General features: G+C 37.2%; 1 protein-coding gene, 1 long non-coding RNA gene and 1 pseudogene across 3 annotated transcripts; 2 read left to right on the forward strand and 1 right to left on the reverse strand.

Moving 5' to 3' along the window:
* Positions 1-544: 544 nt before the first annotated feature.
* LOC135802522 (uncharacterized) lies at positions 545-2,594 on the forward strand. The gene is made up of 2 exons (XM_065316118.1): positions 545-674; positions 932-2,594. The coding sequence occupies exon 2, from the start codon at positions 939-941 to the stop codon at positions 1,911-1,913; it is 975 nt and encodes a 324-aa protein (XP_065172190.1). The 5' UTR covers positions 545-674; positions 932-938; the 3' UTR covers positions 1,914-2,594.
* Positions 2,595-3,157: 563 nt separating this feature from the next.
* Positions 3,158-4,397, forward strand: LOC135802526 (uncharacterized; annotated as a pseudogene).
* A 9,944-nt stretch (positions 4,398-14,341) lies between these two features.
* LOC135802523 (uncharacterized) lies at positions 14,342-15,778 on the reverse strand. Of its 2 annotated transcripts, none has more exons than XR_010550574.1 (3): positions 15,694-15,778; positions 14,536-14,824; positions 14,342-14,482 (listed from the first exon to the last, which is right to left on the reverse strand). It is a non-coding gene; the product is annotated as an uncharacterized lncRNA (long non-coding RNA). The 2 variants fall into 2 exon arrangements; XR_010550575.1 differs by lacking the exon at positions 15,694-15,778 and adding an exon at positions 14,931-14,945.
* Positions 15,779-16,209: the final 431 nt, after the last annotated feature.

Raw genomic sequence — 16,209 nt, forward strand, 5'->3', positions numbered from 1 at the left:
GTTATCAAAACCAATTTTGAGCAAAGGACATACTCTCTATTTGAATAATTGATATTCGTCGCCCAAATTATTCTTAAATTTAACGGAACAAAAAACGCAAGCTGTTTTAACCGTTCGAATGAACAGAACCAATATGCCAACAATTTTTGCTAAAGCAAAATTTAAAAAAAAGGCAAATACCGATTAAGAAGTTGCAATGGCATTTTCGCTCTTAAATGGAAAGATAAGCGCGATGTGCACATTTCATCTACGAAGCACACATCTGTCGAAATGATGCAAGAACAAGAAGAGCCAAAATTCAAAACCGCTATGTATTATAGATTATAACAAAGGCATGATTGGTATTGATCGGCAAGATCAAATGTTGGCTTGCTTTCCAATCATGCGGAAGTACGTGAAAGGATACAGAAAAATGTTCTTTTACATGTTTGACATGGCACTATTCCACACGTAGGGGAGAGTAGCGTAATTTGGACCGCCATGGAATTCACAGTTTTATGAAATTTTTGCAGTCTTTTATAGGCAACTTCATTTCCTTATGAGAAAACGTGCTCAACGCTGTGTTATTCGCGAGAACACGTTTCGTGATTACGTTGTGTTAATTATTTTTTGTTTTACGAAGACGAAAATCTATTATTTCGACGTTAGAGTGAAAGCCATTAATTGGTCTAAACGTAAGTAATTGCAATTGTTATTATATCATCATAAAGCTTAGTTATTTATCTATAATTAGCAGTAACGATTTTATGAGGTTATATTAGCTTTTCGTTGTTGTGCAATATTAAGCATTAAATATTCAAGTTTCCTAAGTTGGACCAAAAGTAGTTGCTGAAATTGGACCAGTCCAATTTCGGCAACAACAGTTCTTTTATGTCTGATTACACCACCTCGACTTCAAATTGAGTTAATTAAATATTTACATTTTTAATAGGGTAAAAATGCCTAAACAAAGAAGCTATAGAGTATGGTCTGAAAATGATTTATGGCTTGCTGTTGCCGCATACAAAAATGGCGATTATGGCTTGAACGAAAGTAGTCGTGTGTATGGCGTTCCCAAGGCAACTATTAAGAGATATGTTGATAACACCGATCCGGACAATATTAAAACATTGGGTAGACCGGCAATATTTTGTAACGATATGGAAAGGATTCTTTCTGAACACATCCTTCATCTTGAAGAATGTTTTTTTGGTTTAACAATTAGGGAAGTCAGAAAGCTAGCCTTCGATGTTGCCGAAAAATATGATTTACCACATAATTTTAATAGAGATACAAAAATGGCTGGTAAAAAATGGTTTTATGCATTTATGAAACGAAATTCGCATCTTTCGCTCCGGAAACCCGAAGGAACCTCAATGGCAAGAGCCAGAGGCTTTAATAGGGAGAATGTGAATCATTTTTTTGATTTATTGGAACAAATTATCGAAAAGTATAAATTTAGAGCCGATAGTATTTTTAACGTGGACGAATCTGGGTTTACCACTGTGCAGAAGAGTCTCCCCAAAGTACTTGCTCGTAAAGGAAAGCAGCAGGTGGGAAGTGTAACAAGTGGTGAACGTGGCGTGAATACAACCATGGTATGTGCAGTTAATGCTGCTGGTCTCTATATTCCACCAATGATAATTTTTAAACGGAAAAGGCTTCACCCTGATCTCGAAATTGGAGCACCCCCCGCCAGTATAGTCACGATATCGGACACAGGATATATTAACTCAGATCTCTTTCTTGATTGGCTAAAACATTTTCAAATGCAAATAAACTGCAGTGAAGCAAAAAAAGTTCTCCTATTGCTTGACGGCCATACTACACACAGCAAAAATTTTCAGGCTTGTGAGTTTGAGCTAGGAGTAATGGAATTGTTTTGCTTCAACTGCCTGGCCACACTACCCACCGTTTACAGCCATTGGATGTAGCCTTTTTCGGTCCTCTACAGACTTATTTTACACAAGCTCAAGAAACATTTCTGCGGCAATATAAAGGTGATAAGATTTATCAAACTCAAATGTCCAAATTACTTAATGAGGCATATGGCAGAGCGGCCACTGTGGCAATTGCAGAGAGTGCCTTCCGTGCTTCCGGAATTTGGCCGGTGAATAGGCATGTATTTACAGATGACCTATTTGCAGCAGCTGATGTTTTGCAGCCTTCTGAAAGCCCTGCTACAATTTCTAGCAGTGACACGGATAATGAAGATAGAAGTGATGATGGAATTAAGAGATTTAAGAGAGTTCTTGAAGAAGTATCACCGCGGGCCAAGAAACATCCAAATCCAAATGGTCCTTCGACTTCTCGCTGTGCACCAAAGGCCCAGAAAGCAGTAGAAATTACAAGTAGCCCTTACAAATCGCAGTTAGAAGAGAACATAAAGAAAATTAAAAAATAAAGTCCCCAAAGTTTAACAAAGTACAGCAAGGTAAAAAGCAAACTGCTGATTCATGGTTCTGTGTATTGTGTGAAGAAGTCAAAGAAGAGGAAATGATACGATGCATGAAATGTCACGTTTGGATACATACGCAATGCGCTGGAGTTAGTGCTGCAGCTAAAAGATATTTTTGTTGCAATTGCAAATAAAAAAGCTAATGGTCTAATTTAGGAGACTAGCGGTCCAAATAAGGAAACCGGTTTCCAAAATTGAACCGATTTCACGTTTTTTTCACCTCAATTTTTTACCCCTTTAATGTGTTTTAAAAAAAATGCTACCTTCCCTATATTCTGTTCAATAAAATTACCGAAAAAAACAGAACTACACAGAATTTCGTCAAAGGGTTAAAGCACAAATTTTATCAGTCCAACAAAATGGCTGGGCGGAATAGGCATGATGACAGTAACAAAGAATCACTAAAAAGAAGATTTATATTAAAAATATACAGTAGTGAGATTCTAAAAAACTCTTCCTTTAGATTAAAAGTGCGATTAAATTGATTTTAGTAAAAATAAAAGTGCAAAATGAGTCAATCCGCCATATTAGGTGAAACGCCAATCAGAAGCGTGTGACGTCACGGTTTTGTAAACGTCATTTTATCATTAGTAAATAAATCGTTCGAACTTGTGGACTTGTTTTGCGCTTTTCGACATTTTATTTACAGCATAATCTTCCGTTTCCGAATTATAAAATCAGTTTTGTGCTACCAAAAGTATTAAAAAGAATAACATCCGAATGGAACAAGGATTCATCAAGGCAAATAGCTCAAATTTGCCAAGAATAGACTTGTTGATGTTGGGAGAGTTTTTTACATCAAACAATGACTTTTGTTCGACTGAATTTCGAAATGTGAAAACTTCCATGTAAGTATTGCTTATATTTGATCATTTTAAGATACAATGTCAATGGCAATGAACTCTAATTTACACAAAAATACATTGGTATTTACTTAACCTCAAAGTATAGGGGAAAGAATTTATTATTATTTTTTTTTGTTTATTTCAGATCTTCACGACCATCTTATGGTGATGATGCTATCAGCTATGTACAACTTAAGCGTGATGGGAAAGATTGTACAGTGAAGGGTAAAATTTGCCCAGAACATAAGGTACATGCAAAGTGGTACGCAGTCTCAATAGAACAAGAAGAAGTTGTTGTGTCTGTACAGTATCATGATTGCGTCGCTTCTAAAGGAGGGTGTAAGCACTCCATAGTATTCCTCATGTGATCCCACCGGAGGAGTGAAGAGCCATCCTGTACCGCTGTAGCATGTTATTGGAAGAAATCCAAACTGTCCCAGGTTGGAACTAGCCTCAAGTATATGACAGCGAAAGAGTTGTCAAAAGGTGCACCTAGCCTACCATCAAATAGTTGTGTTCTCGATAAGTTTTTGGACATAGGAAGGAAAAGAAATCTTGATAATTGTGAGATATTAAAATATCAATCTAGTTATGTTTGTACTAGTATTCAAAGTTTATCAATGCACCAGCTTGTACTGAAATATAAGGAGAAATCATGCGAGACATTGTTAGAAAAAATAGTACTGTCTAACGACACTATTGCTAAAATAGAGATAGAGACCAGAGAACTGTCTTCACAGAAATAAAGTACTGAATTTGGCGATATAATAACTGGGTCTCGCCTTGCAAGATTTAGCCATGTATTTCTCACTTTTTTAGTTATTGGAACATTAATGAACAACTTATTCGGAGTCTTTATCGAGGTATTATTACATTGAGGAACCGCACACCATCGATACACGTTAGAATTCATCATTATAGCTCAAAATAATTAAATAATATAGAAAAATAAACTGATTAACATGCCAAGTGTCAAGTGTTTACGAAAGCGTGACGTCACACACAGACGCCATTACTATTCTAGTGTTTTGGCGCTAAGTTTAAATTGCATTATTTAAAATGTCAAATTTTCCATCAAAACCTTAATTTTTTCCAGAAATAAAATTTATTTCGACTATTTTAAATGCCTAAAAATATCGTGGAGTAGTTTTTCAAAATTAGTTATCTTGCCTATTGGTTGCATACATTTATGACTAGGCATAACATTTCTATTAAGAAACCAGAAGAGACCAGTATAAACAGTATAACAGCTTTTAATAAAACCGAAATAAGCATGTTCTCTGAGCCACTTGGCCAGCTGATGGAAAGTCATAGATTTGTTTCAAAGAATATTTATAATATTGTGACAAAACGGGCATTTCACCAGTTCAAACCTGGAAAAATTCTGGCTTCAACTTCAACAGAAGAGGGGGATCGATCATCAAAGAGGAAAAACATCACTTTGCTGTGTGCTATGAGCGCTGCAGGAATTATATTCCACCGATGTGTATTTTCGCTAGGTAAAGGTTAGGGCTTCACACGATACCGAGACTTTTCTCGCATCGTCTCGCTTTTCCGAGACGAGAACGAGACGATACGTGTTTCAACAATTTCTCAGCCATACCGAGACCACAGTCAGAGTCTCGTTAATTTTTTTTATTAAGTTGTTATTAGAAAAATGAGAAAAGGTCCAATATATGCCAATATATGCAGAAATATTTCTTTTGTATATTAAAAAAGAACAAGTCAGTAACCCGAATATCATGACCTTTTTGACTTTTTTGAAAGTTTTATGAAAATTTTGTCTTTGTTTACACATCGGAAACATATTTTTTGTGTTTTTCTGTACTTCTTGAAACAAAAGATATTGCATACCCGGATATGTTAGGAATTGTAGACATTGCGCCGCTTACTTTTCAACACAGATAAACTCGTTGTTGTACCTAGTATACATTAACGTTTAAAAGAAAATTTGAAACATTTAAAAAAATAACATTATTTTCAATTAAAAGTGATGCAATCAGAAATTTAATATTTTTAAACTATGTATGTATTTTTTTTACTTTACGAAAACAATTAGCAGTGTTAAATGAGCTAAACTTTTTGAACTGCAAGATCTAAAACTGAGTTCTACTTAAGAGCTTCACACGATACCGAGATTTTTCTCGTATCGTCTCAGTCACGTATCGCTTTTCCGAGACGATACCTTTGATAGTCTCGTCCAGTCTCGTCTCGTGTGAAGTAAAGGTTGACTCCTCTGCTAGAGAAAGACGGTCCAGCAGCGCAAATGCTCTGACAACAGTTGGATTAATGAGAATCTCTTTCTTGAATGATTGGTGCACTTTAAACAGCACGTTAAACCATCTGCAGATGAACCCATTCATTTAATACTAAATTTTCTTTGACTCCGATTGCCCCAGGGACCACCCGGAAACGTATTTGCATACTCATAAACCGTATTGATAACTTCAGAACCTTTCCTTCAATGGTTAAAACATTTTATCGCCTATACACGATTAGTGAAGAGCAAACAAAAACAACTTCTTCTATTAGCCGGTCATTCTACGCATACAAAAAATATTGATTCCATTATACTTGCTCGTGAATATGGAACACAACCATTGGATCGTTGAAGAAAAAGACAGATCGCGAGGTCAGCAATTCAGGCAACGCTGAACTGCCAAGACGAGGAGATCTACAGACAAAGAAAAGAAGGCGAATGATTGAATGGGACTGGTCGATCTTCGGCCCCACCCGAAGTACTTCGGCAAAATGACGCAGAGAAACTGTTTCTCAGAAACATGCGTAATCCGCCAACAGTTATTTCATGATGAGTAACGCTGAATTGTACACTCAGAGTCAAAAATTGAATAGTTGTACGTTACACTGGAAGTTCACAGTAATATTAATCTACAACTACTATTTCAGAAATATCTCCTGCTGCTTTGCAGTGGTATTACATTTAATTTTTGATTTATTTTTAACATATTAATGTAGTCACTAATTTCCATTTGCGGATTTAATATATGAATCGTTTTGTGATACATATTTTAGTTTTTTTTTTTTTGGTTTTTTTTACGGGTTCACTGGTATTGAAACGTGTTGTTATGTTTGCTGTTGCTGCACGTTTTGGTTATGTTTTGCCTAACAGGCACTACTGCGTTTAGTTCATGTAAATTTATATTTGGCAAATTTGATCTTGAAGGATTATTTTATTTCACTTTTACATGAGCCGTTTCTTTATCCAAGTATTGATGCAAACTAACCAACGGGCGTACAAAGGCTGAGCGACGCGCCACGCTAATGGCGCAATTCTGCGCGATTCGCACGTTACATACGAAGCGGAAACTGAGAGGACGCTTCGTTCGTCGATGCTGAAGAGCGGCGCAACAGTACAACTGTCTTTTTCAGGTCGCCACAGGATGTTCGCGTAGTGTTTGGAGATTGCACAGACGCTCGGCTTTTATTTTTGAGTGCTAGTCTGCAGGGTTGTGATAAATTTTCATTTTATGTTTTATTATTGGATGGTATTCTTAACAGAATTAGGCGCTTGGTGCTCAGCCGTAGTGAGGGTCTCCGCCCCAGGCAAGCCCTCTTGTAGATTATACAGCGGCTTGCCAGCCTTTTAAATTTTGAGACTAAAACGCTTCCTCGCCCGCGTATGTTGCAGGGTGTTCCGGGAATTTTCTTTCGTGGTGCATGCCGTCTAGATCGTCCACCGTGTTGTATGCCTTCATGAGATCGGTCGCCAGCCTGAAAGTAAAGTTGCGTATCCAGCCAATTTTAGCGTGCATTTTGGTGACTCTATTTTGCGCGCGCAGCTCGGGCTAAGCGCTCTACCTGTTTTGTGACGCTACATTTTCTTATTAAGAAATCATCCAGCTTGCCCTGTATCGTATTTCTCCACTTCTTCGACTCTAGCAACGTACGCGCGCCTGCGCGCACAGCGCAGATTTCTCAACATCGACAACATGCCCACTGTACGCGCGCGCGTGCGGGGCGCGCGAAGTTCAAATCTGTGTTCATTAATTACACAAATTAATACTTATTATTCCAATTTTGGTTCTTTACTGACATTTAAAAAAATGTAATAATGGATTTTTATTAAGTTGTTAGCTAGAAAAATGAAAAAGGTCAATATATGCCAATATATCTGTGAAATATTTCTTTTGTATATTAAAAAAGAACAAGTCAGTAACCGAATATTATGACCTTTTTGACTTTTGAAGAAGTTTTTATAGAAATTTTGTCTTTGTTTACACATCCGGAAACATATTTTTGTGTTTTCTGTACTTCTTGAAACAAAGATGTGCATACCCGGATATGTTGGGAGTATGAGCGATGCGCCGCTTACTTTCAACACGAATCAACTCGATTATTGTACCTAGTATACATTAACGTTTAAAATTTGAAACATTAAAAATATATTTTCAATTAAAAGTGATGCAATCAGAAATTAATATTTTAAACTATAGCATGTATTTTTACTTTACACGAAAAGCAATTAGCAATTAAATGGCTAAACTTTTTGAACTGCAAAGATCTAAAAGGCAGGTTCTACTTAGAGAGCTTCACACGATACCGAGATTTTTCTCGTATCGTCTCAGTCACAATATCGCTTTTCCGAGACGGTGATAGCGGCTGATAGTCTCTCGTCAGTCCTCGTCTCGTGTGTGAAGTAAAAGGTTGGCTCACTCTGCAAGAAGACTGTCAACAGCGCAAATGCTCTGACAACAGTTGGATTAATGAGAATCTCTTTCTTGAAGATTAGTTGAATTTGCGCGCAAACAGCACGTTAAACCATCTGCAGATGAACCCATTCATTTAATACTAAATTTTCTTTTGACTCCGATTGCCTCAGGGACCACCCGGAAACGTATTTGCATACTCATAAAACCGTATTGTGCTTCAGAACTAGCACCACCATTCAATGGATTTAAAACATTTTATCGCCTATACACGATTAGTGAAGAGCAAACAAAAACAACTTCTTCTATTAGCCGGTCATTTCTACGCATACAAAAATATTGAATTCCATTATACTTGCTCGTGAATATGGAACTTCAACCATTGGATCGTTGAACAAGACAGATCGCGAGGTCAGCCATTCAGACAACGCTGAACTGCAAGACGAGTCTACAGACAAGAAAAAGAGCGCGAATGAGATTGAATGGGACTGAATTTACGTCTTCCGGCCCCACCAAAGTCGCTGGCAAATGACACTTAGAGAAACTGTTTCTCAAGAAACATGCATGTCCGCCAACAGTTATTTCATGATGAGTAACCGCTGGGTAATGGGCTCAAGTCCAAAATTGAATAGTGCGTTACACTGGAAGTTCACAGTAATATTATTTCTAACTACTATTTCAAAGAAGTATCTCCTGCTGCTTTACCCGGTAGTATTACATTTAATTTTTCCCGGTTTTTTAACATATTAATGTAGTCACTAATTTCCATTTGCGGATTTAATATATATGAATCGTTTTTGTGGTACATATTTTAGTTTTAGTTTTTTTTTTTTGGTTTTCTTTTGCAGGTTTCCCTGGTATTGAAACGTGTTATTGTATTTGCTGCTGCACGTTTTGGTTATGTTTTTGCCTAACAGGCACTACTGCGTTTGGATTCATGTAAATTTATATTTGTAAAATTTGATCTTGAAGGATTATTTTATTTCACTTTTACATATGAGCCGTTTCTTTTATCAAGTATTGATGCAAACTAACCAACCGGCAGCGTAAGCCACAAAGTGACGACGCGCCACGCCTAATGGCGCAATTCTGCGCGATTCGCGTTACATACGAAGCAGAGGCTGGGGAGGACGCGTCGTTCGTGATCTTCAGAGAGCGGCGCAACAATGCAACTGTCTTTTTTCCAAGGTCCTTATACGGGATGTTCGCGTAGTGTTTGAAGTGCACAGACTCGGCTTTATTTTGAGTGCTGGCGGAGTCTGCGGGGTTGTATTAAAATTTTCCTGTTTATGTTTATTATTGGATGGTATTCTTAACAGAATTAGGCGCTTGGTGCGCTCGGCTGCGTAGTGAGGGTTTCCCGCCCCCAGGCAAACTCTTGTAGGTGCTCCCAAACGCGACGCTTTTAATTTGAACGGGCACTTCCTCGCCCGCTGTATGTTGCAGGGTGTTCAAGAACTTTCCTTCGTAGTGGTGCGCATGCCGTCTAGATCGTCCCACCGTATTTGTATGCCTTCCATGAATCGGTCGCAGCCTGAAAGTAAAGTTGTTCGTATCCAGCCAAAAGGTACAGCGTGCATTTTGGTGAGCCTATTTTGCGCGCAGCTCAGCGGGCTAAACGCTCTGCCTATTTGGCGACGCCTTCAGAATTTTTTCTTGTAAAATCATCCGACTTGCCCTGTATCCTATTTCTCCGCTTCTTTAGCTCCCTAGCAACGTACGCGCGCCTGCACTGGCTGCAAGTTCTCAACATCGACAACATTGCCCACTGTACGCGCGCGTGCGGGGCGCGCGAGTTTCAAATCTATGTGTTCATTAATTACACAAATTAATACTTATTATTCCAATTTTGGTTCTTTACTGACATTTAAAAAAAATGTAATAATGAGTATTTATTATTTCTTGTTTTGATTTTAAATTGTCTTTGAAGAAGAGTAATCGAAAAAATAATATCTTTGATATGTTACATATATGGTTCTTTATTAAAGATTTATCTGAAACTAGCTTTAACCCGCGGCTTCGCTCGCGTTGAATCCATCAAATAAATATTAGAAATCATTATACATAGTTGAAACGGATTGATAGAAAGAATATATATTTCATTGCTTGGCTAATATTAGCTATGTGAAAAAATTATACATACGTAAAAGTTTTAAAATCTTAAAAATATGTTTATTTTATTTAACAAAAATTTTTATTAAAAAAGGTAGCCTATAACTATTCGGGGACCACCTAAGAATATGTGTACAAATTTTTCATGATGATCTGTTAGAAGTAGTTTTGCGTAGAAAATTATAATAAACATCAGGACTTTCGCATTTTAATGTGGTAAGGGATTTACTGGTTTTGCGACTTACGGTCTCTCAGCTTCGCTTCAGAAACGTTTTAAAGTTCTCTCAATATCAACATGATGACTGCACTTAATGAAGCCTTGGATTTTTATCTAATTCAGTAGCTAAATATCGCCCTGTATTTTAGTCTCTGTCCATCTACAACTATTGTACGTGAAGAGCGGCTATAGATATTATTAAATTATAAGAACAAAATATAAACGGGAATGTCCTCAAAGATATATTGATAGACGCCATAAAGCAATACATTTCATACCGCCACCCTCTACGACAAAATCAATTTTTTAATTAAGCTAGATTTTAATACTAGAGGTATAATTCATTCTATACGGAATACAAATGTAAATTGATTATCAATTTAGGGCAGTGATAAAGGCCTGGAAATTACCTACTTGTCTTTTAGCATGCTTACCCTCTGCGTTGTCATAGTTTACCGCAATTTATCGATTTATCAATATTTTAGGTGAATTCATGAGAGTCTAAACAAAATGGATTTTGTGGTAAGATAAAGTATCAGAGACTCATTCTTTGTTAATGTCTTAGCTGGATTGCCTCAGCAGTTAGGTAAGAAATAGTACAAATAAGATACCTAATATGATTAATTTCTTATTTAAGATAAGTTTAAAAAGCTCGGCATAATATCCCGTCATTTATCGCGGAAGCTACCAGCTTCGCATTCGGAAATCTGTGCATGGGAACAGAAACAAAGCATTCTTCTACCTGAAGATCTACGTAACTTTTACAATTCCTGCAACGGATTCCTGTTCACCTGGACGTTTAGATTCGGCAGTTAGTATAATTTGACATGCCTATACTCTGTACCATTCATCTCAACAATTTTAGATGCAGCCAATGAAGTTACTGGTCGCCTGCAAGTTAACGAATTAGAAAATCTAACACAAATAGTAGGACTAGAGTCAAGAAATGATGCAGGTGTAGAAACAAATGTTGAACGTTTCGAATTACGTTTGGGTACAGCTAGTAGACTATTTGAGCTGCAAAAACTGGATGAAAAATGCAAAGTAAAAAATAGTATTCCAAGGGAGCACCTAATTATAATTTGGTTTCCCAAATTTACTTTATTGAGATTATTTGAATTCTCGGTATTCTCCCACAATCTGGGTTACAACCGGTCCACAAGAATTTTACTTCCTGTCAGACGATTTTAGAACCTATTTCCGCATGTTGCTCATACATCGGCATTCCAAGGGAGCTTCAGCAGCTTTTATTCACACACTGCAGGCGTTCCTCAATACGGACCGGTACGTTACATTTAATTCTCTAACTCGCTACGCATGCAAAGCACAAATCAATTCGGCATTGCAGAATCTAATCCGGCTGCTGGTGCCACACTTGAAATCCAATAAGGTCGCACCGTCGGAATCTGCAAGAGAAGCAAAGAGAAAAGAAATCACAGAACACTTTTGAGATACCTGTGAATGAATTGGACCTCGCTACTTTTAAGTATCTTTACGATTGCCGCATGGTTTGCCACGTGTGGTGGAAAAGAAAAGATGTCGCTGATAACGCCAAGTAAAACGAGACCGAGCGACAAAGGGAGAGGCGTATTTTGGCGGAGTCGCGAAAAAAGTTTCACAATGCTTAAATCTCGGCGCAATTGTCAGCACACCGTAGAGAAAATAGGTGTACTGAAGTGTCTGCTGCACCAACGATTTCGATCAACATAGTTTTGGCGGAAAGTGTCGATTTGTCGAAAAGTCAAATTCCGGCGGTGTAGTAGACTCTTTCTTGTGTCCACCACCTAATACTTCAGCACGACGAAATTAGTTTTCAGAAATCCGTATCCCAGCTCGATTATTTCATCAGCTGGGTTTGAGATGCTCTCGAGCAACTGGCGCCTGGTAAAGATGTTTATATCCAGTTGTATACAACGCAAGGCTGTCGATGGGCTGTTGTTGCGGGATGAAACGAGCAGCCGATATTAATTCAGGGGAAATTCCGGATGGTGTGGGCGGCGGGCTAACAAATTTTTGAAATAGAACTGGAAACCATTGATCCTTATCGTACGTTCGTTGTCAAAATTCAGGGATTTGGCGTTTGTAGTTTCCCATCCATTCGGGATACCATAAGAGCCTTGTAATATCCGCCGCACATATTCTGCGGCGCTTGATAATAAACTGACTCTTTAAATATGGTCGTGACCGTTTTTTTGTTTAATTTAGTCTTTTTCTTGCCAAGAGCCTTTGTTCTTTTGTAGTTCGGTGAAACCCGAAATTCCTGCTCGGCCCAGAGAAGAGCTTCATCTGCTCTAGTCAAGCGCAGATTACCAGCCATCCATATAAGAACTCATACAAATACCACCAATATGGTAATATTCGTGGACGCTACCATTCCAACTCCAAATCCACTGAGCAGATACAATCATAATCCGTAAGGTGTGATATAGATCACGTGCCGAAACAGGCAAAGGTGTGGTCGAGACTAGGTTGCATTACTTGGCAGGGTGAAGATATGCATCCGCACACGTTTCCGCTTCATCCTGTAAAAAGCTAGTGAACTCTTCTAACAAGTGCGCCAGTTTGTCACGCTGTCTCGCGCGGTTATTGCCCGCACAGTTACAGGGAAACTAGCAAATGCGCGCCTGAAATGCGTGAGAAAATGTGTCGACGTACGGGCGTGCTTGTTGGTTTGTATAACATTGATTTTGTCGTAAAGTGCTGGCGGCGAGATGAATTGCTTCGCGGCGTCTTTCAATATATCCTTGGGACGTTGACATTTGTATTTGCTGTAACACTATAGCTGCCCACGTATAATAATTGCAGAGCAGATCGTGACAAAATACAGGGCGATGTTTTGCTGGGTGTTCGATGAGAGAAAGAGTAAGAAAGGCTTGATTAGGCGGTCACCATGTTGATATTTGAGAGAACTTTTAAAACGTTCAATCATATTCTCGAAGTAAACTAGAGCGTCGTATCTGGGTTTGATTTTCGTGTAGCGCTGGAAACGTAGGCGGTAACAACCGTTGATTTCATAAGTGGTTTCAAGAGTAATTATTGGAGAATTTCAGCTAAAATATATAATTTTTCATAACATATGAATCAGATTTATTACACTTACACAATGCTTGTGTTCCCATGTGAGTCGTTTAATCATCACAAAAGATCAAATCCGATGCAATTTTAATTTAGCCTTGAGGTGCTTCTGTACTTCGGGTGTTACTGACAAATGTTCGTCGCGTTTATGAACAAACAATAGTAGTGTTTGATATAGCACGTACGAATTTTATACGTGAATATATCATACTATTTCTTCTGCCTGTACCTCCATGGTTGCGCACCGTTCGAATGTAACGCACGGGCTTCCTTGTCGGGTTCTTCTTCGACTTCGTACGGCATATTTCAACTACACGCTGTTCACTGACATCAGGTTCACGATAATATCCGTACTGCGTACCTTGAAATCTTCTTCTTCGCAAACCATAGCTCTGTGCATAAAAATATACATTTATATAAAATTGATCCGTTAAGTTAGACTTACTTCTGAATATGACCTTTATAATATCAGTAGCTTATATATGGCAATACAAATACAGCAAGAGTCACGGTCCTCAATGAGGTATGGTTGTGCAGGTACAAATTAGTAAAACTGTTTGAGTAATGAATGTCCTTCCAGCCAACATTACCATACGTACTGAAGTTGTATCAATTATTCGAAATTTAAAGTCCTGAAGATTACTTATGCCCCATAACAATAAACTTCCATCCCTATAACAATGTTTAAAGATATTGCCATTCAGGTTTGCTATATTCACTTACTGAATTGATTGATCAAAGAGTTAGCTTTCTTGTTACCCCTGTTGCATAGCATGCCTGCATCCATCTTTGGATCCATCATCTCAATAACGAACCCATAGCTTCAAAAGACCAAACAGTGTGTCATGGAAACAGTTCTCCCTAGTTCAAGTCTGCAAATTGTTAGAGTCTTAACTATAAGATGATGATAATAATCAGATTTTCTAGCAAACCTTGAACTGATGTGAAACTCTTTTTGTTATGTCCACTGAATTATACTGGAGCTTTGGTACCACCATTGGACACACTATTAGCTGCTGTCATTGATGGTGACATCACATTACCTTGCATGTCTTGGATATCATTTGTCGTTACTTCTTTTGTATACTCCATACTTACATTACACTCTGGAATACCTTTTGAAGTGGTTCTAAAAATTTGATTGTTACACTTGAAATGTAATGAATCAAGCATCAAGTGTACTTCACTGTTGATCCCATTTGGTATATTCAGTATGGTCGGGTTTTGTGCATGTACTTCAAGCAGAATTATTAATTTCTCAAAGTGTCTATGGGCCTTGGGGAAACTGTATGACAATCAAAATATGTCAAATTTCCAAACAATTATGTTATGTAGTGTATGGTGTTTTCACTGTGCGAATGGTTCGATGACTTTTTAGTTATTATTCTTCCTGACAACCACGAAAACTTCTATCGCTTCCAACGTTCTTTTCATTACACATTTCCCTAGAGGCCATTTGCATGTTCATAACCTAAAAGTATACAAACAACATATCTAAAGTTTACAATAAGTTCTATTCCTGAAAACTTCATTTTCCAAATTTATATAAATTCAGCAATAAATGAATGGATCATTACATATATGACCCAAAATTTAGCGCTGATTGGTTAAATCACGAAAAATTCTAGCTTTCAATTCTTCGAACCGCAGTTTAGTATAATTTACAGATTGAATTATATAGACCTGAGTGTGACATGTGATAAATGTATATAAATATATAATAATACTTTTATAATTCTTTTATATCAGATAAAGGCGTACAGTAAGTGTTTACTTTACTTAGCTTGTTATTAAATGCATATGTGTATGGATATGTGTATTTCAAATTTGCAGGACGTTCGCGGCGTGATTGATATAGACAGGGTCGGGTTTATTTTAAGTGTCAGTTACAAGGGTGGTACTTTTCTGACATTTTAATTGTGTGAAGGTACGTGCCGTACTCTTTACCGCTCCCTTAGCTGAAGATAATCCTGAACACAAGGTAATGCTTTAATTAGTGATTGCTTGTAAATTTTTTTTAAAGTAAATGTTTTTACATCACATCAGTAAATGTTTTGATCCAAGAGAAAAAATACTGATTTGGTTCTAATAATAAATAATATTTTATTTTATTTTAATTCAATACTATGTACCAATATTCTTTAATAGATAGAAATTTATCTAACAGTAGATTTAAATTGGATTTTAAAATACCTGAGTTTGTTTATATTACCAGTAAATTACAATTATGAAATAAATTAACAAGTTGATTTGCAACGTTATGCAATTAACTATTATACCCACAGGTATATTTCGGATTTCTTGCACGTATTATAGACTTTCGAAAGTATTGCGCCTAACCTGCAAATGATGCATTCACCAACAAAGCCCATACACCATACTCACGAACACGAAACCCTCATCACACGAACAACATCAAGTGACATATACAGGACGTTCGCGGCGTGATTGATATAGACAGGGTCGGGTTTATTTTAAGTGTCAGTTACAAGGGTGGTACTTTTCTGACATTTTAATTGTGTGAAGGTACGTGCCGTACTCTTTACCGCTCCCTTAGCTGAAGATAATCCTGAACACAAGGTAATGCTTTAATTAGTGATTGCTTGTAAATTTTTTTTAAAGTAAATGTTTTTACATCACATCAGTAAATGTTTTGATCCAAGAGAAAAATACTGATTTAGTTCTAATAATAAATAATATTTTATTTTATTTTAATTCAATACTATGTACCAATATTCTTTAATAGATAGAAATTTATCTAACAGTAGATTTAAATTGGATTTTAAAATACCGGAGTTTGTTTATATTACCAGTAAATTACAATTATGAAATAAATTAACAAGTTGATTTGCAACG

The sequence above is a fragment of the Atheta coriaria genome, unplaced genomic scaffold (genome assembly GCF_025399875.1).
Source record: "Atheta coriaria isolate IRGN ID8LTWV9N9 unplaced genomic scaffold, Caltech_Dcor_3.1 hic_scaffold_31_pilon, whole genome shotgun sequence".
Taxonomy (NCBI): domain Eukaryota; kingdom Metazoa; phylum Arthropoda; class Insecta; order Coleoptera; family Staphylinidae; genus Dalotia; species Dalotia coriaria.